General features: G+C 40.4%; 1 protein-coding gene across 1 annotated transcript; it reads left to right on the forward strand.

Moving 5' to 3' along the window:
* Window positions 1–737: 737 nt before the first annotated feature.
* Window positions 738–17,429, forward strand: LOC128939401 (elongin-A-like). The gene is made up of 11 exons (XM_054280340.1): window positions 738–818; window positions 7,274–7,330; window positions 8,989–9,101; window positions 10,156–10,852; window positions 12,243–12,342; window positions 13,143–13,316; window positions 13,861–13,958; window positions 14,698–14,878; window positions 15,212–15,335; window positions 17,069–17,187; window positions 17,299–17,429. Exons 1-11 carry the CDS (start codon window positions 738–740, stop codon window positions 17,355–17,357), a joined length of 1,803 nt encoding a protein of 600 aa, XP_054136315.1. The 3' UTR covers window positions 17,358–17,429.
* Window positions 17,430–20,883: the final 3,454 nt, after the last annotated feature.

Consider the following 20,883-nt stretch of genomic DNA (forward strand, 5'->3'; position numbering starts at 1 on the left):
GGCTCAGGCCCTAAAAAAAAGAAGGCAAAAAAAGAGCAGGAACTAAAGAAAAGGGTGTCCCCTTCAGCCCGAGTCAGGAGTGCAGCGGGCTGCCTGCGGGCTTCACGGCTCGGCCTCGGCGCCCCAACACACAGCACCGTTCCACAAGGCAGCCTCGCTGCCACAGTCACCAGGCATGCCTCGGGCCTCGGGGTTGCTGCAGGTAACAGGACAGGTACCAGCAAGTGACACTGTCCGTGTGCCACCTGCCGCACGCAGCACAGGGCCCGCCCGGGCTGCTCCCGAGGCTGGGAGGGGCCCGCCCAGGAAAGGGCACAGCGCCGAGGCGTTCCCTGGGCAGGCCGCTCCCTGACCCCTCTGCAGGGGCTCGCCCCAGCTACGCTGCGCCAGCTCAGTACCGCTGGCTCAGTACCGCACTGTGCGACCAAATGGAGCCCAGCGGGGCAGAGGAACGCACACAGTCCGCGCTGTTGTTGCTGGTAGCTGGGCAGCCAACAACCAGCCCGGCCGGGATGACCGGCCAATGGCGGAGTGGGCGCGGCTACAAGAACGCCGGGCGGCAATAGAGGAGCCCCGGCGGCGGTGCCAAGGCGGGGAAGGGGTGGAGTGGCGGTGCCATGGCAGAGAAAGGGCGGAGCGGCGGTGCCGTGGCGGAGAAGGGGTGGAGCGGCGGCGGCGCTGCCTCCATGGCGGAGAAGGGGCGGAGCGGCGGCGGCGGCGGCGCTGCCGCTGCCGCCATGGCGGAGAAGGGGCGGAGCGCTGTGCGGAGGCTGCTGGGGCTGCAGGAGCGGCTGCGCCGTGCACGGCAGCCCGCAGAGGTAGCCGGCCCGGAGCCCGAGCGTGGCAGCTGCTGGGCTGTTGTGAGAAATACGTGCTTCTGCTTGGTTTTAGCGGCACACATCAAAGAGGAGCGGGATCTGTCACGCCCTGCCTTGTAGTTATTCCTGGTCCGAGGAGGACTAAGCTGTTCTTGCGAAACAAGCCCTGTAGGGTGTCGGGGTGCTCAGTAGCTGTGAGGAACAGCTAGGGGACGCCTGAGGCAGGCAGAGATGAGTGGGGAGCGCGATCAGAGCCGGTGCAGAGGCTGCAGCGGGCTTTGGAGGGGCAGAGGGGGACACCCCCGGGCTGTAGGGCACAGGGGACACCCCCGGGCCGTGGGGAAGGGGGGACACCAAGGCACGCCCCGCTCTCTCTGAGCAGCAGCCGGCACTCCCAAGGAAATGGAAGCAAAGTAGCGTGTGCCAAATTGGCCTCAAGGTTTTGTGAAATAATAAATTATATTTGACTGAGGATGGTGTATTCGAAATAGTGATGTGGTTTCTGCTTGGTTTGTTTTTTTTTTTTTTTTTTAATTCAATTTTTGGAGGGTCACATTCGCTTTGAAAATACAGGATGTTTTTATCTTTATGGGCTTCAAAGGCATTAAAACTTGATAGAAGTTTGTGGTTGGAGGCAGAGGGCAGCGGTAAAAATGGCATTGTATTTCGCAGTTGATGAGAATCTTAGCTATTAATCACGTCTACAGCGTGTTTTCAAAGTATGTATGTATACATATAGAAGAAATACTGGTTTTCATAGCCAATAATGGCTTATCTTCTTGAATTGTGATGTAGACAATATCTGTCTAAAATGCAAATATCTGTGTAGGTGCTTCTTAGAAGTTTTAATTTGCAGTTCAATGTACCTAAGATTTCTTCCTATGCTACAGAAACGATCAGTTATTAGTGTCTGAATTTGTACTTGGGATTAGTGTTGATACGCTAATTGAACAAGAGGTCGCAAAGGAAAAGAAAATAATTCTTGAGGTAATAAGTTTTTAAGTAATCCCAAACCAGTAAGTTTCAAAGCATTCTACTAAAGGGGAAAATCAGAACAACTCTGGCTAATTTGGATTCATTGAGGGAGGAGATACAATGTTTTTATGTGGCATAGCTTCACAGGCGCTGCATAAAATGGAGCTAATGGTGGTGCTGCAGCACTTCTGTCCCTGGTAAAACTGTCTAAAGAAATAGAAGTATTTATGGGTAACAGCCTGAGGAGTGGCAGGGAAAGTGAGAAACTGATAGCTGTAAATTGGCAGTCATGAAAGGTGCTCCTAACAGAAGTTGAATCTAATAAGAGAAATTATGTGGGTAGCATCTTTAAAGACAAAAAGGTGAGTTCTAGAAATTTGTGAAAAGAATTGCAAATCAATATCACAGATGTGTATGTAGGCTAGTGTTGTTGTTGTCAAATACTTCTGTTCCATACTGAGAATATTTGGCTTTGGATTTTTTAATATTGCTTAAAAGTTTTTGATAACCACAAAGAACATCAATTGTCCATTTCAAAAGCTTCTTGATGTGTGAGGTTTGATAGGTACCCACTGAGTTTTGAGAGAATTGACAAAGGAAAAACCAGTTATTGAATGATGCTTATGGTTCTAGGGAAAGTATGGGGGAAAAAGTACTGTGCTAGCATTAAAGGTCAGTAAGATGGTCTTCATTGGCATTGATCATACAGGAATGATGCATGAGGTTAAGATTGTACCTGATGTAGAATTGAAGGGTGGTGCCATGATCTATACCACTCCATGAGATGTTATGTAGATACATTCTGCCAAATCTATCTCAAATTGTATTTGGCTGACACTAATTGTTGTGAATTAGTGTAGGCAAGCTTCAAGGCATCTGACTTGCTTCTGTATGGTGCTGATTAGAGCAGCAGTGGCATGGGCCTGATACAATACATGAAACTGATTTCAGCTGCGCTCGCCAAAAATAAGTGCCAGACCTCATAAGGAAACAATGCTGGGTTGTGGGTTTGTGGTGGTTTTTGGGGGTAGGAGAGTGATTATGCGTCTCTTTGTGACGTGATGCTGCTGAAACTTACTTAATTTAGAAGACAACAAACATTGTAGGGAAATGCTACCCATACTGAAGTCATTTGTATGAAATGAAGTGAGTCCCTTCTAGAAACCAAATTTGATCATGTGGTAGGCTACATTCATTTGAGCAACACATGTTTTACCATGGCTCAGTGGAAAGTCACAGCTAGGAGCTATGAATATAGGTCATTCAGCATAGGAGACTATATTTTGGAAAGCATTGACTCAGAAAATGATTTGGAGCTCTGATGTATTACCAGTTGAGCATGAAATTGCAGTAGAGTGCTGTGGCTTATGGGGTAACTGCTATCTTTGGGTAGCTTAGCAGGGTTATGTTATTATTGCTATATAGCATTAGAGGGACAATTACAGGAATATTATGTCCTGTTCTGAGAACTGTTTTTAAAAACAACACTGGCCTATCTGGAAAGATTATAAGATAGCCAGAGAATGGCTGTAGCTCTGGCTAGCATAACTTAATGAAACTAAAGAGCCAAGGTAAAGTGTGTGATTAGTATTTACATTTATTTCTGTATTGTGTAAGATGATTGAAAGAAAGCTCCTTTAGTTAATTAACAGATCATTAGATTTAGCAGCTAAACACAAAACTAAGAAATTGTTTTAGGTGAGCAGCTGTGCTTGCCTTGAGAGGGTATTTGTTCAGGATTTTTTTTTTTTTTTTTGTTAGCTGAGGGCATAGGGTTTATCTGCTTGGGACAGAGTTGGGTTTTTCCTCAAAGTCCTGTACTCTTTCAGATGAGTTGTCTAGGTCAGCCAGAAGTTACTGACATGATGGAATTTCACAGGCTTTTTTATACAAGAGAATAAGCTAAAGAATCATATGGATCTCTGTGAAAGGGAAATGCAGCTATTGAGTGAAGAGAGAGAGAAAACAGGAGTTACTATAGAGAGATGTTATCAGTCAGGACAGATGGTCTGGGAACCTGTTAGTGGGTCCCATCCTTCCTGAGGTTCCAGTCTCAGATGGGAAAATAAGAGGAGACTACAGCACTTGGATGAAGGATGATGGAGCAACACTGGTGTAGTGGGAAAGACCAAACCCAGTGCACCTGGCAGCTGTCGGTACCACTCTGCTTTCAGTTTTGGCTCTGGAAAATTTTGTTTGCTTACATGCTTCTTTCCCATTGCTTATTACCATTGATCTCTGCTTTCCAAATTCCAGCCTGCTTTCCCTTCTTCCCTGCATCTTTGCTTGCTTTTGTTCCTCCTGTCATCTTTGCTTTTGTCTCACACCTCCATGTGGGTGCCAGCTCTCAGTTTGTCCATGAGGCTTTGCCTGTTTATATTGCATGAAGACCTAGGTCTTGGTTTTTCTTGGAATGTGTTTTATGGGAAAAAACCCTGTCCTATAGGGTTTTGATTGTTCTTTATAAATCAGTATTTAGGAATTATGTAGACTAGTTTAGGAATTGTATGCGAAGATAAATTTTCTTCACAATTTTTCTATGAAGTTTACAGTCTCTTTTAAAGTAGATAGAGTTTTTCCACGAGGATATAGCTGATAGTGATATGTGAGGTAAAATAGTCTGGAAACCAGTGGAGGGTTACATATGTATTGTGTGTATATGGAAGGTCTTCCCTGAAGAAATTGCTAGATCCAGTCCAGTGAGATAAGGGCCAAATAGGCCACAAATGCTGTGGTGAAAGAAATGGTTAAGAAAGATCCCTTGATAGTCAGTCTTTATTTTGTTTTTGAAGGCCTGTTCAGAACAGACTTCATCATTTTGCCTTATTTTATGCAATAATTATAATGGCATACTATATATAGGTATTAGGACAACAAAGTTGGTGTTTCTAGCAAGTTCTGGTTTTGGTGACAGACTTTTCTGTATCTTGTGGATCACAGTATACCTTTGTCCAAAGCCCAATATATAATACTGGAGCTTTGTATTTGTGCTTTGTCTTTGGTAGAGAAATCAGAGATCTGTAGCAAATAGGATAAACAGAAAGTTTCTCTGCTGCTACAGATGCTTGCCACAAATTACATTTGCTTATTTTCTGATTGTTTCTGTAAGTAAGTTTGGTTCTACATCCCAAGAACTTGGAGATGTGTGATTCCTACTGGCAGGCTGGATGCAGCCATTTACTTTGTCCAGGTACAGAACAGAGTCTTGTACTAATCCTGCACGTGCAGAGCTGCTGATTGCCCTGCAGCCTGAGTGGTTGGTATCACTTCTACAAACCTTATCACTGTGTCTGATCCATTTTTTTCTATTTTTTTAAAATGAAACAGTGTTTTTTGTCTTAGTTTTCCAAATGTGATACACATTTCAAGTAACCAAAATGAGCAATGTGGTCTGTAGTTTAGAAGACTTTGAAAGTTTTGTTTTTCATTAAAATGTGTTGACTGCTTTTGAACATGCTTGTCATCTAGGTACTTTTGTAATTTAGCCTGTTGGTTTGAAGTTGTATGAATAGTAATTGCCTGCTTCCTGAATTTTTTCTTCTGAAATAAACTTGGCTTTATGAGTTAACTTAATCCAAAATCCATCAAGAGAAACTATTCAAAACCCTTATTCTCTGTATTTTGATGAAAACGTCCCTTAGTATTCTTCCACAAATAGGTTTGTCTCTGGCAAAGTAAATGGGATTTATTCCCAGTGGTTTGCATTGCTTGATTTTCTAGACATGTTAAATATCCCAATATAACATGTCAGCAGTGGGTTACTTCCTTTTTCATTGCAAAATAAATTTAATCAATGAGGATATAAATTTTTTAATTAAATAAAAGTGAATTAATTTGACACTGATCATCTCAAGCATTAAAAACTATGTCAACATTGTGAGCAATTACAGTTTTTCTTGGAGATTGCCTTATTTTAAGATAAGCAGAACTTCGTATGGCTTTTGTGCTGGTTCTGAAATCTTGGCAAGGAAGCTTTTTTTAAAATTAATTCTTTTATTTAATTTGTTTGTAGGTGTCCTGCCATTTTGTAGCTAGCTGAACTTTTTGGGAGAGATTTTATTTGTTGCCTCTGGTCCTAGCTGTATGTTTTACCTTGTCTCACAATTTCCCAGGCTGTGAAGCATTTCTGCTGTGTTTGTTTAGACTCAAAAGTGCTGTTTCAGGGTGGAAGATTTACAGAAGAGCTGCATGCCAGGCATGTAGTTAGATCCCACTGAACACAATGAAGATCAGTGTCAAGTGTGGGATTCCACTACTCAAATGCATTGTAGGAGCAATGAGACTTACAGCAACAGTAGAGCAATATATCTCTGGAGTGCAACTTGTAAATTGTTTCTTTGAGCTTGCTATTCATTTTTAGTATCTCTTCCATCTCCTGCAATGCCTTTTCAGAAACAGTATCTAATATAATAAATGACAGTTCATCGGTTATTTAAATTAATTTAGCTGCTTTTGTTGCCAGAAGATTTCTGGGTAGTGTGTTTTGTGTTCCTGCTGTTACACTGAGAAGTGTCAATGATCTGAAACACTTGACTAGTATTTCAGGCTTTGTGAAAGCCCTCTGAAATGCTGCTATTTCAGTTGTGCATTAATTCTGTCATCTCTGTAGCATAGCTTCATGTGTGTGGTTGGCAGTGTTTTAGTGTCCACACTAAATTGGGGAATGCCATTCTTAAACAATGACAGAAAGATAAGACAAATTTGCTGTGTATGGTTAGCTGCAAGAGTCTGGGGTGCTATATGCTACCCATTGCCAAATAAATTGGGTTATACTGCTGTCAAAATTTATACTCGGCTCATAAATGTGACTTCTTTGTTATTAAAACACTTCTCATAGAAAGATGAGCATTTTGTATGTGAAAAAAACTTTCCTGCTTTTATGGAAGTGTTGAGTTTGGTAACAGGTGTAAGCTTTGACAGTGGAAAAGTAAACAGTTGTTCTAGCTCGAGCTTGTTTTGTTAAAATTCAAATTGCATTTATATTTTCAAAACCTTATTTTGTGCAGTCTGGGCTTGCACCAGCTCTGTTGTCCTTTCTTGGCCTGGATTGATGGAGTAGTGCTGCTGACTGAGAGAGGCTTGCTGGCTTTTGCTTGGTGGCTTTGCACAATGCAGCTTTTGCACTGGCTCTGTGGCAAACGAGGGCCACTGCCACAGCATGAGTAGGCATACATATGTAGCCTCTACTACTGTGCTACTGATATTTACTGTAATCTCTGTAGCAGTAATTTCAAACTACTTACTGGATTTTCTGTTGTTACTGAAATTGAGGGGTTGGCAGGACTGTACTGGTTCACAGCACTGACTGCAAACACTGCTTGATGCGCAGTAAAGGAGTGCTTATGTTTTCCAGGAGTTACTGGATGTTCCTTTTAACACTGTTGTATATTTTTGGATTAAATATGTGAATGAGGATGAGAAGAACAGAATAAGATTTCCAAGTATTTGTTTAAAACAATAAATCTGATGTTCCCTTCCAGATTGTAAAAACACTTAAGGTATTACAAGGTTTGGATTTATCACTGGATATTTTGCTGGTAAGTGATCAGTAATAATACATTACACTCTTCTATAGTGAATTATTATGTAAATGCCAAGAGTGTGCATTTGTTGAAGTGGTGAACATGTTTCATTTTACAATTTTAAATTTATATCCTGTTTGGTTAGATTAATTTCCCAAAAGCTGGTCATCCAGTTTGATGAATGCAGTATTATGTCAACAGTGATAGAACTGAGCACATAGAGGACACTTGGCTAATCAGGATGGCTTCTTTTCAGTGTAAAACTGCCTTTAATCAATGCTTAAAGCAAATAAGGTGAACCATTCTTTAGATCAGTTGTCTAACTCTCCCATCTTTCATTAGCAGCTCAAAGGTAGTTTCTTGCATTTAAAGAGGAGGAATCCCCAGTAATGATTCTATCCTCATCCAAGCTGCATCCTGTCAAATTCTACATTAGATATTCTCACACTGGTTGGTGAAGCTTCTAGCTATTATAAGCAATGTGTCTGTGTTTTGAAAAGAAGAAAAATGTTGGTTTTGTGAGAGTTGAATTCTTTGAAGAGTAAGAGGAAAAATATAGTTGCCAAGATATTTGAATGGTCTATTCAGGTAAAGGCATTTGTCTGCCTAGGCACAGGCAGACTTGTACTGAAATGAGGCAATATTTATTTTGTTTTCCAATAAAAATACATAATGTCACATTGCAATTAGTGCTTTAAAATGACAAAGGGTTTCTGCAGATGATTCATGTTCCCAGAATTTTTGCATGCTTTATAATGGGACAGACTTTGATGGAAGTCAAATAGAGGAAAGTGACGTCTTACAGCAGAGGGCTCCACATATTTTAATGCATTTGAAGAACATAAATAGCTTTGTGAAGTAGTCCCACCAGATTTCTTCCATCTGTTTGCAATGACTGACTTACCAAATCAGGTTGCTCAAATTATATACAAGCTAAATATACTTGAAGTGAATTTAAGGAAGCCCTTTCTGGAGGCGGAGCTGATTATGTGGGAGTAACGTGTATAGCTCAGACTTGGCAGGAGTATAGCTGTTAGCAAGAGCATTCACAGGTTGCAGTGAACCTACTCAATTCCATATTTTGCCTCATCTTAAAAGTGAGGGCTTGTGAATCAGATGTTTACTGATAATACATTATTAAAATCACCTGTGATTCTACAAATGCTCGAAGTCTGCAAGATATTTTTGCTTAAACAAAACACGCTCGAATGAGACTTGAAGACACAAGGATACTGTGAAAGTAACTCTGCTGCTCTGACCCCTCAACCTTGTACTGCTGGTTGAGATGTATTTTATATTACACCATACCCAACATATATGCTTTCTAATATGCTCAAATGTACTTCATAAGCCTAAAGGAAATTTGGATTGATGCATGTTGTGGGCTTAAGCCTTTGAGAGAAGTGAAATTCCTGAAATATGTACATTTAAAGGAGGAAAATTGCTTATCTTGGTTTTATGAATTAAGCCTTCATTTTGGTCCCCATATTTGGTTATAAATAACTACTTCCTTCATTTCTGTTTGCAGTATAAAGAGGGCATTTATTCTCTGGCTGCCATAGGACTGCTCTGAATACGAGGCTAGTACTGTTTGTAGCAGTTGTAGAGGAGGTTTTATTTGGGAGGAGAGTTGTGATTTATTCTCCCCATCTTTCTTGCACTATCTTCAACAGGAAACTGGCATGGACAAAACAGTTAAAAGTTTTAGGGAACATGCCACTGCTGGGAATCTAGCTAAAAGTCTGTTAAAACAGTGGAAAAAGCTTATTTCTCCAGAAAGTAAAAGGTAGGTGTGAACTTTTTTATTTGAATTTAATTATATCGTAGTGTAATTTGAAAATACAGATTGGAAGCTTAGGAAGGTGTTTGGAATGACACAGGTATGTTAAATGTGGTGGTAGTTGAATTGGAATGTGACGTAAGAGAATGCAGCTGTAAAATATGAGAAAAACAATCAAACCATTATTGGTCAACTAGGTAGTTGGTACTCTGAGTTCAGCTGGTTTTTGTGACTGGCACAAGTTCTTAGGTCCCAGCTGGTGCAAAAAGACTAAACCATGATGGGCACTGCTCTGCACATGAGGAAGTTGGGAAGCTTGCTCTTTCTTCCCAGAGGTGGTGGTTAAATGAGGCAGCTGTCCAGTGATGTGGTTGTATAGAGGTTTTTCTTGTAATGTTCCTGTGGACTGAGAGGGCCTTCCAACACTGGAGGAAGCACCGTGAAGAGATGCAGTTTCTTCTGAGACTGAAACAGCCACCACTGCCATGGCCAGGCCTGCTCTGCTTTAGATGTTTCATGGAGTTCCAACAGTTCCAAACAGTTGTGCTGAGAAAGCCAAGGGAATAGTTTGACTAAAAAGTGCGTTTTAAATCTGAAAATGTTCAAATGACGGTGAAGTAAAATACTAGAACCTGTGATAAGCAAATCATAAAGGCTGACCTGTTAATCTGTTTCACCTACTGAACATGTTGTAAATTTTTCTGACTCCTAGTTATTTCAAGTACCATGTCTTTGCTATAAAGCGCGCAGGGAAGCTTTGTGAAAAATGGTATCCAACATGTTATAAGCAGATAGTACTGCCAGGTTTATGTCCCTACTCCCCACTTGTTTTGCTATCAATTATTGTTTCAATATTTAGCAGTGCAGGACCCAGGAGCTCTGTGATTCTGTACTGATAAAGGAAGAGTAAGAACACAGTGCAGAACTAAGTTCTGGGTTTTGGGAAACGACGACACATGGTGTGATTTTATGCTTTTAGTTTTACTAATATCGGAAAACCAGATTGTTTAAGAATTTAGCATCAGCTACAGAATGGAATGTAATTTTTTTATTGTTGCAGCAATCACAGGGGAAGAAAAAATAATGAAAAAGAAAAACATAAGATGACATCTTCTGTTTCCCAGGAGATTAAGCCTTCAGAGAAGCCTGAAACATCTGTCCCAGCCTTTACAAGTTCCAGCAGTGCTCCCATTAGTACAAAGCTGAATAAGGAGCATATTTGTAGTGAAAAGACCCATCAAAGTACAAATTCTCCAAAAGAATGTGATAATAAAGTATGTAACAGCAGTGGTTCTAAGCATGCTTCCCAGGGTACCAATTCTCAGGCTAAAGAAAGTGAGTTCAAAGGGAGCACCTCCACAGAGAGAAAGAAAATTTCAAAAAAGCAGCATTCTTCTGCAGCCAATGAAGGCTTATTGTGCCTGAAAGAAAAGCCTAGTAAGGATGCTTCCAAACAGAGAAATCCTAAACGTGTGAAGAAACCAAAACAAAATCTTGTCATGAAAGACCAAGCCAAATCATCTGGTGATGAGGAATTTGAACCCCCTACTATGTCTTTTGAATCTTATCTTACTTATGATGAGGTTACCAACAAAAGAAAGAGAAAAGCTTGTTCTACAGGTGCACAGCCAAAAAAGTGCAGTAAAGAGAAGAACAGCTCATTACTACAAAAGACTTCAAAACTTTCTCAGGCAAAAGAGGGAGTTGAAGATGTAAAAAAATGTGAGACTGATCAATCAGAAACTCCAAGTAAAAAGGTAAATCACTACAGGGTTGAGATAAAAGCAGATAAACAGCAGACAAACAAGTGCTTTAGACTTTCATTTCACTGAAATTTATCTGTGTTTTTTTTAAGGAGCAGATTGCATGACCCTGATGTATCAGCTGCATTGCAATTGCCAATAATGACAATAATGGGTAGAAAAGAGATACAGTTTTAAATTTAATTACTTGTATTTTTAGCATTGTTTCCAATATTACTATGGTGTTTGATCCTTACCAACTAATCTGCATTTGACTTGCAAAGTGCAAAGGCAGTTACCTCTGGAAAGATGTCCACCTTTTTCTTTCTTGACCACCCTGGTTTGTGGCTGCTGCAGCTTTTTTTTTGTATAGAACAGTCCTTTTGTCAGATGCTATGGTTCTTTAATAGTGAATGTTAATGTTTGCAGTGGAACTGAACATTCTTTAAATGCATTATTGCATATAAAACTATATCATACAGATAATACTCTGAGCTGTCCTAGTGTCTTGAAATGCAAAAAGCTTAAGTAGCTCCTCTGCGGAAATATGTACGCAAAAAAAGTTTTAATTAGACCTTTTAAATGGAGACCTTTTGTGCACTGAAAATTAGGGTTGTCTTCAGATTTATATCTTCACTGTGATGTGAAAGCTTTAGGCTTTTTTTTTATTATGGAAGATCTGCAATCTGAATGTGGTATCTTCTGTTCCAAATGGGGAAATATTAATGTAGAGGCTTCTGTATGATACTCTAACATAAACTGTTTGAGGAAAAACCTCAGACACTCAAGCAGTTGTGAAAAGTTACTATAGATACTTAAATGAAGTGCTGGGAATGCAAATTTTGGGCTGTAAGTGCTTGACTTGCAATTGGAGGACACCCGAGATGCAATTTAGATGTTGATGCATTTGTAGGGACCCACACTTAACATGCTGCTGCATCTTTAAGACCTTTTTAGAGAGTTAGCTGTGAATGTTTTAGGCTGAATGGCTTACTGAGTGTGGTCTAGGAGACTTGATAGGACTAGGTGTAAAGCTGTTTCTTGTCTTTTAGAATTATGCCTTTTTCATCTTGCAGTTTTGTGTCATTTGCTGCATGCCTCAGTAGTGATTTATCTGAAAGCTCGTTAGCTCTACATACCTACTCTGTTCTTTAATCTTTCTGTGTGCTAATTGCAGATGTCCCAATAAGTTCCTTTTGTGGTATAGTCTTGGTAAGTGGAGTATGAAAGGATATACTGCAAAGTAATCCTGTGAATAAATGTTAGTGTAGAAAAGCAAGAATTCTAGTTATCCTAGTTAATCTTGGGATTTGCATAAATGTTTGGGGGTTTATTGTAGCTTGTTTTAAGCCTGGTTAACCCCAAATTTGTAATATTGAAGCAATCATTCCTTAACTGTGCACAGGCCAAATTGGCATCCCTCCAAGAGCTTCTTAATACTCCACTACCTAAAACTCTGCCAGGCATCTCAGAATCATCTCCCCCATATGCTGCAGACTTTACAGGTAAGTAATACACAAGGCTGATAAATGGGAAATAGTGCAGATGTTTATAGCTCTGCATAGAAATGTTTTATCCCCTTTTCCAATAAACTGTATTAGCTCATCAGTCCGTGGCAAAGAAGGGCCTCACTTCCTCATCTGTAGAAACTCTGTTGAAGCTGAAGGGAGTTACAAGGCCTCCCTTCTAATGGCTTACTGAGGAAATTTACAACAGACTTAGAGAAGGCATAAACCAAGTGGCTCTTCTACAGGCTCCATTTATCTTTACTCATGTCTGTACTTAGAGCAGGCAAAGCTGTAGCAGAAATGATTGTCGGTAAAACAAATATATGAGGCACTAGGTCCAGCTTTGGCATAGGAACCATTAGTATTATTATAGGTAGGTGACATGAAGTACCAGTGGCTCCCCTAGCAGCTCGTCTCATGTGGCTTCCTACCACTGGGATCTTGAAACATTGCTGCTGCTATTGAAGCTCTGGCTTCTCTAAGGTAACTCAGAATGATTAGTAAGGTTCTGTGGATGGGTAACAGAGCAATTGAGATGTGAATACAGCTCATGTAGACTGGAGATAAATAATGCAGGGCTGGTTTGAGTTGGTGCAGCTCACTTGCAGTGTACATCTTGGAGTTAGATGATGGTGAATGGACTTCTGCAATTTACAATACATGCAAGGGTCCCATGCTGTCATGTAGTAACTTTGTATTAAGAAAATAGTTTGTATATGTAAGTAAAAGTCATTTATGTTTATCTCAGAGCTGAATGTTTAAAGCCTTGTGAAACCTGCCTGATGTTTTGCTTGCAGCGTTCACAGTGCCTGCTGTAGAAGCACCCCAGCAAGTCAATGAGATAGTTCAATTCACAGGGCAGAGACTGAACTCCAAAATGCAGGTGTACTCTGGCTCCAAGGCAGTCTGCCTTTCCAAGATGCTTACACTGTATGAGCAGTGTGTCCGTGTGCTTCACAACCATTTTGAGTGTGAGTACTTCAGGGGATTTGTACCACTTGTGACTCTAAGGGTATGAGATTTTTATTTCTCCATGCCAACTACTGGCCTACTAAAATATATTGTCCCTCCCTATAAATGGTGACTTGGAGCAGGATGAAAAGCACTTGCAGAAATGGATTGATGACTGTGCTAAAATATAGCTTTGTTCTGCAAGCTTACAATTTTTAAAGGTCCAAGTTTACTTAAAATAATGTCTTATAAATGATAAACTAAAAATTCTGCCCCTCCACTCCCATGTTTGTTGTGATCAAGACATTCTTCATTGCATAGGCAGAGGAGGAAATTATGTATATCAGTAAAGATGGGGCAATTACTGTTCAAAGATGCTTTATCCATCCTCAAGTATAACTGCTAGTCAGTATGGAACTGCTGATTTATAAATATTTTCATAGCCTGGCATAAGATGTTGTGTTAGCGCTTGCTAAAATTAACTTGTATTTTTTTTTTTAGCTGAGTGGTGTTACCCACTAAGTAAAATAAGTGAGATACTGAAAATACTGTCCTCTTTTGTAGTGCTACAAGAAGCAGGAGGTGTGCCCTTTGAAATTCTTGAGCCTGTGCTAGCACGTTGCACACCAGAGCAGTTGTTTCGAGTAGAGAAATGTAATCTGGTAAATTCTGCCTTGTTAAATTTGGGAAACCACAGAGTTCCCTAACTCCATGGGCTGCACTGGTTTTCTGTCTTGCATACTAATTTCTTTGAATTTAACTGTCATTATTAAGTTCCCCTTTCTCAAGTTTAAAACATTCAGGAGAATTACTACTGATGACTAAGTGAAAGACAGTGTGTATACAATAGTGTTTCTGATAGTAAGAAAGAAAAAAGATGACCACAGTATTTACCAATGAAATAGCTGGGAAAGTCAGAACCAACTGTGTTCAAGTTACAAAATATTAAGCCTGCAAAACATATCAGTCAGGAAGTAGCTGCTGTGAGATTGCATGCATGTGGTAGATTTTTCTGCACTGTCAGGACCTGAGCTCCATGATGCACTTGGACATTGATGTTCCGAGTGTGCAGTCCTTTGTAGGGCAAGTTAGCCTTTCCTCTGTGTGCCTCAAGTTGAGAGCTGGAGTGGCCTGAGCCTGTGCTGCAGACACAAGTCTGGCCTGTAACTGTGCTCACTGACTCCAGCTCTGCTGCTTGAAGCTGTGTCATTTCCAGGCTGCAGTCAGTGTCCCTGCATGGTATTGCCACGGTGTGGGTACCTGTGTCAGCACGTGTGGTGGGATTTGCTCTGTACCTTCTTCCACCAAAGGTTTGGGTTGTGTCTGTAGGCTCAGAGAATAGGTACTCTTGAAAATGTTATTTTTAGATCTCTGATTTAAGATGTCTGTGCTTTAAATTAGATGTTTATAAAAGAGACTGACCACTTGTGGAAGAAACACTGCCAAAGAGACTTTAAAAATGAGAGCCTTCTGGAATATGAGTCTTGGCGTGAAATGTACTGGAGACTGTTTAATCAGAGAGAAGAAAAACTCAAGATCCTTACAAAAAATATTCTTTCAGCTCAGTCTGAGAAACCAAAAGGTAAAATCTCTTGTTAGCTCTTCCACTTACAAAACCCAGTCTCTTCTGCTGTTCTTGACAATATGTTTGGTTTAATGATTTCTTTGCAGTGAGTACTAATGCTGTACTTCCAGGAGAAATCATCAAGAACAAACACTGTTACACTTAAAATGAAATTTGCTTAAAAATAAACAGATGCATTAATACAATATGTTGGTGTATCCTGAAAATATTATGCATTAGAAAAATCTTACCTTACTGGTTGGACTAAGGATTCTAAGCTGCAATGCAAAGAGTTTTGGACATAAAGGATGTGAAAAGTCATGTATCCTCTGCTCCTTGCTTCTATATTAGGCAGGCAAGCAAAAATGGCTTATGTGATTGGGGCAGCAAAACCTCCCAGGAACATTTGCCGACGGCACGAAATCCACGGGGCAGCAGGACCTGTCATCCAGCTTCATCCCACAGGGAAGTGCAAGTAAGTGCTGTGTACTATGCTTTTGAGTTTGTGTCTTTCAGTTCAAAATTATACTTGTAAAATAATTTTCAAGTTCTACGTAACTCTATTTACTTTCCTTTTTAAAGTGTCTAGTAGCTAGAAACAAACTTGCCTTTTAAGTCTTGTGCACTCCTTGGCCATGTGTGCATTGTCATTGCACATTTCTCACAAGTGCCAGTGAATTCACTCTCCCAGCTGGAGTGTAAGTGGACGCTGTTTCTTTTCTCCAGATTGCACTAAAGCTGCTTGGCATCCTAGGGCAATTCCATTGTTGATGTTTTGGGTCTATTAACCTGCCTAGTAGCCTCACGTGTTCTCCTGCTTTGATAAAATCCCAGTCAGCTGCCTGGTGTGATACAGCTGAACAGAATGAACCTCGGGAACTTTAATACTTTTTTTTCCCCTGTGAATTTCAGAAGCTAAGTCAAACAAACTTGCTGCTCAAGGTGGTTGTAAGTATGAGTTAGGAAGAGCAGCCTGGATGTAAGAATTTTCTTAAACTCAGCTTTTATACCAGATAAATTTTCATAACTGTGCCTTCAGCTGGTGAGATTTGGAAGGTTCTTTCCATATTGTTGCTATTCCCATTGAAAAGATAGTCCTTCACCAAGGCAGTAGCTTAAGGCACTTTGAGTTGCACTTTTGCTTTCAGCTGCTCTGTGGGAGGTTGATTTTGTTTTGTGACAGACCTGCCTTTCCAGTTTAAGTGCTTCAAGTACAGTAGCACACAAGTACATATGTCCTTTGTGCTCCAGTAATCTCTGGACCAGTAGCTGAATGATGTAGACCAAGCCTTGCATGATTTTTTTTCTCAGACATGAAAGAAGTTCTAAGAAAGTCATTGGTTTGCCTTCTGGAGAACCAAAGGGTTTGTTTAGGCACAATAATTTAAACAATGAGTTAAACTTCACTGCTTTGACCTGTTGGTTTTTTAAGCTGCAGAATTTGTATAGCTGAAATTCTCACTTGAGAAGCTGGTCTTGCAGGAGCTAAACAATCCTGCTAAGGATTTGTGTGCAGACATGCAGCTCCTTAGCAGGCTGCTATTCTCACTCAGGGTGCAGTGGTGCTGAGTGCTGGCAGAATGCTCAGTGTCTGGCTCTGAGGAGTACAGGGCTGGCCATGCTGGGTGACATTGTGCTGACACTTAAATGCTGTGTTGGGTTAATGGTCTTTAGCAGGAGGCACCAGCTCTGTGTATGTATCTGCCTCAGTCCTTGTCTTGCTGATTGAGGATTCCAACATGATGTTTAGTTAGTTACTGTGCCTTTTGCTAGTCAGGTACAGAAGTTTTGTTTTTAAACATTGGCCCTCATTTTCTGTCAACGAGTCAGTTAGCAGTTCAGCTGTGTTCAAAGAAGAAAATAAACATGAGGTTTATTTTGTGCAAACTAGAGCACAGGGCATTATGAATCACAGTGGTATTGCTGGCCATTTTGATTTGTCACAGACTCTGATTATTTGACTTTAAAGACTAATAGGAGACATGAAATCTTATAAATGTAATATTTGTTCAACAATTAAAATGGAAAAGATGGTCGTCTGTAATCCCTTCTAACCTGAATTATCCTATGACTTTGAAATGTATAAAGTCTCTTAAATGTACCAAATCAGGCTGTTGGTTTTGATTTTTTTTTTTTCAAAATGAGCCAGAGCAAATAGTAGTTTAATATCAAACACTAACTTTTTTCTTAACTTGCTTGTTTTAAAAGAACAGGGATTCCAGAAATGAGAGACAGAAATAACACATTATCAAATCTGATATGTGCTGGCACTAGTAGAAGTTCTAGCTCAGGTGTCATGATTCAAGATGGAAAGAAGCCTACCAAAAGTAAGTGGCATTTCCTAAGATGATCAATTTAATTGTTTTTACCTTCTGCCTAATTTTAAGTTGCTCATAGCTGTAATCCTAACTGGTCTCTTTGTTTTGTTGTTATTGAAGAAATAGCACCAATCATGAAGAAAGCATTGAAAGCACTGAGGAGTAGAGTTGGACAATGATAAAATGAGGCTGTGCATTTGAAGCTTATTTGATGTGACTGTATGTATATTATGCTACAGTGAATGAAAGTAATGTCCATGTAAGCACTGTTCAATTTGCTTTAGTTAAAATAGTTCTGAAAAATTGCATGAGTGAATAATAAGCAATAAATACTGAAACCTCAGAGTCCTTTCATACTGCTCCATTCTTACTTGATTTGGTATAAGGTCAGTACACACTAATGACAAATCAGTTTATATGAACCCTTATAGGTGATGTATTTATGAGTTTAAGCTGGTGAAGAGCCTGGGGCACAAGTTTTTGTAAGAATGGCTGAGGGAAGGGGGGTGGTTTAGTGTGGAGAAAAGCAGGCTGAGGGGAAGACCTTATTGTTCTTTATTGGTGCCTGAAAGGAGGTTGTACACAGGTTGATCTCTCCTCCCAAGTTACAGGACGAGAGAAAATGGCCTCAAATTGCACAAGTGAAGGTTTAGATTGAATATTAGGAAAAATTTCACTGAAAGGGCTGTCATCATTGGAACAGGCTGCCCAGGGAAGTGGCTGTGTTGTCATTCCTAGAGATTTTTAAAAGATGTGTTGATGTGGCATTTGAGGATTAGAGTGCTGGATTAATAGTTAGACATTGAGCCCAAACAATTCTGTGATTCTATGATTGTATGTAAGTGTGGAGATGAAAGAAAACGTGGACTATACTCTGATCTGCTACTCTCAGTCTGTCATGAAGAGGCCTAGCTCATAACCTCACAGCCAGTTGTCTTAAAGTAAGGAAGCTATTTGGTCATGCATAGCTGTCCTTTCAAGAGTTAGGGACTGCTGCAATTTGGGGTTGGTCTATGAATGGGTTTTGTTTTAGAAATGAGATTTCCTTGTAGTTTCTTTTTCTAAACCAGTTCATTTGCCTGAATTGTAAGCCTGACTTTGCCTTGAAGGCATGCCTTAGAAATGGAGGAGCTCTATCAATTGCACTCAGTTGTTGCAAGTAGGTTTTATTTCTTCCTTTGTACTTCCATAGGATTTGGCATTTTAGAACTCCTCATGAAGCACAGGGTAAGGTTGTCATGAAACCTTTGAGCTGATGTCTCTTACTCAAAACACCTTATGTGTGAATTTCCTCATCCTACATGTTAGGTACTATAGGTAGATTACAAAAATACTGCTACTAAAAATGGCTTTTACAGCCATTAACTTAGTCACCCATACATAACAGCTTGTGCAAATGCCCTGTTTATACAGGGGTTTGTTTACACAGGTGTGCTGTTGTCTTGTGGGTTTTTTTCTGTGTTACAGTGGCACTAAAAAGAATGGAAGTTGAAAACATGCATGTTGAACTGGAAGTGCTGGGGGAAGCTTTTGCTGTTTCTGGAATCAAAACAATCATTAACTAGTAGGAGAGGTAATACAGCATCTGTCATACATACCTGAACAGTTCATCCCAGAAGCATTCTTTACAATACTTAAATCTGATTGAATGACCCATATGCCACTCTTTGTTGCTAGTCAGTTGGTGGCAGAAGCTAAACTCAGCTGAAGGTTTCTATCAAGTGGGGTATCCTTTTGTGTAAAAAAAGACAAAGTCATTGTTTTGGCTCTGGCATTTGAGAACACAGCTGAAGCCATCCAGAGCAGATATAGATGATGGGAATGTCCACTTTGGAGTCTGAAGGATAAATAGTTGTTTTAACTACTAGAATTAGATTGTTGATTGGCAATAACTTTTCCTGTCCTTTACAATGGTAGCAGAGTTATGTGGAGGACAAATTTTACTTCAAGATTAGGTGACTTTAATTTTCTCACTTTCTCTCACTTCAAAGGCTCTAGATATAGCTCTGGTAAGAGGTGTGCAGAGGGTGCTTGTGGGATCAGATTGTCATCCTGACAATTTCTAATTTCAAAAATACAGTAGACAAGCAAATCTCTTTACTATAAATTATTTGGCACTACACATACTTTAGGGTAGGGTTTTTCTTTTGCTTGTGCTGTGGTCTGTTCCTATGGACTAATGCCTAGATGAGGCTGCAGTATGCTAGGATGCTCTGGGAATGTGTTTTTGTGAGGAATCTTGTTTTATTGTTTATTGTATGGTATAACACTGCTTGATGGCACAATATAAATCAATTGTGGAGGCAAATTCAAAGCTAACTTCAAAGATTTACCCTTTTAATCTGAACCAGAATGCTAATGTAGATGCTTCTGCAGTCTCCTGCCTATATACAGTTAGTTTAGTATACAGGAATTATTGCTGGATATGTGTTCCTGGCATCTGGCATACCTAACAGAACAGATGGTATTGGAGTATATTGCCTGAGGTAGATGATTTTCCTTCTGGTGGATGGGTGAAAGATGTTTGGTTGGTTTTGTTGCATATTCCCCAGGCTGGCTGCCACATCTCATCAGAGGAGACCTCTGATCCTTCTTGGAAAAGGGATTATTTTCACAGAAAGATTGAATGTTACAAGTGCACAATGGAGTGCTCTTCCCTAAAAACACATTGCAGCTCTGAGTCCTCCTGCAGTATCTCTGGAGCCTTTCATCCCAGCAGCATAATGCTTTTCCAGGTAATAAGCAACTTCCATATTAATTTCTGGAAAATTAAATAAGTAATGGGAGAAAAATATGGGCACAAAAGGAATGCCCTGCTGTTGTGGGAAGGACCACCGATGTGTAATGTTTCTTTTCCTCTTGAGCTTTTTTCTTTCAAGCATAGAAACCACTTTCCACTTCCTGACAGAGTTTGTTTCATAGTGTTCAGGAACATTTTCCATCCTCTTAGTGGTTGGGCCCAAGAAGAAAGCTTGGCCTGACTGCTATACCACTTTAAAAGGAGGATGCCTGATGCTGCCATCTAAACAGTCCCTGTGGCAGAAGGAAAACAGTTTTGAGGTGAAGTGTTGGATCTTAAGAGACCCTGCTCAGAAGGCATGTGAATTCCAGGAGCTAAGCTCTTCTTGGGGCCTTGTAGGCGTTTAAATGTTAGCTTAAGTGCTGGGCCAAGGCCAAAATGGGTTGGCATGATCCTTCTGGAAGAGTTTGTAGACATCATTGTAGTGCCCCAAGTATGATGCTGTTGTCAATTTTTGCTGTTCAGGGATCAGTATCTGAGCTGCTGCTAAAGCAAGGCACAGCTGGGATCCCTGTGAGCAGGGAGGTTGTTACAGCTCTGAGCCTGATGCCATTGGCTGTGTGGTACCTGGGGATGTCTGAGGATTTCTGGTAGTCATAGGAGATGACCTCAGCAGAGGGAAGAGAAATCCCCTTGCACAATGCAGATCTCAGACTTGCCATCTGAAAGCTTGGCAAAAGGTCTGTGCCAAGGTTTAGTGTGGTGAAAAATGCTGATGCACTGATGGATAAGAAGACCATCCTTTATATATTGCTGTTGGGGAAAAAAGCCAATCAATCAAAACACCACTTGACAAAACCCCAAATCATCCAGTGAGAGTTGCCTCATTCTTTATTTCCTTTCCCTGCCCTTCCTGTAAAGACAGAAAAGGTTTTTGAGTGGGTGATTGAAGGTCTTGGTTAGAC

Source organism: Melozone crissalis, unplaced genomic scaffold (assembly GCF_028551555.1).
Source record: "Melozone crissalis strain CALT ecotype California unplaced genomic scaffold, PUWL_Pcris_2 ptg000027l_1, whole genome shotgun sequence".
NCBI lineage: Eukaryota > Metazoa > Chordata > Aves > Passeriformes > Passerellidae > Melozone > Melozone crissalis.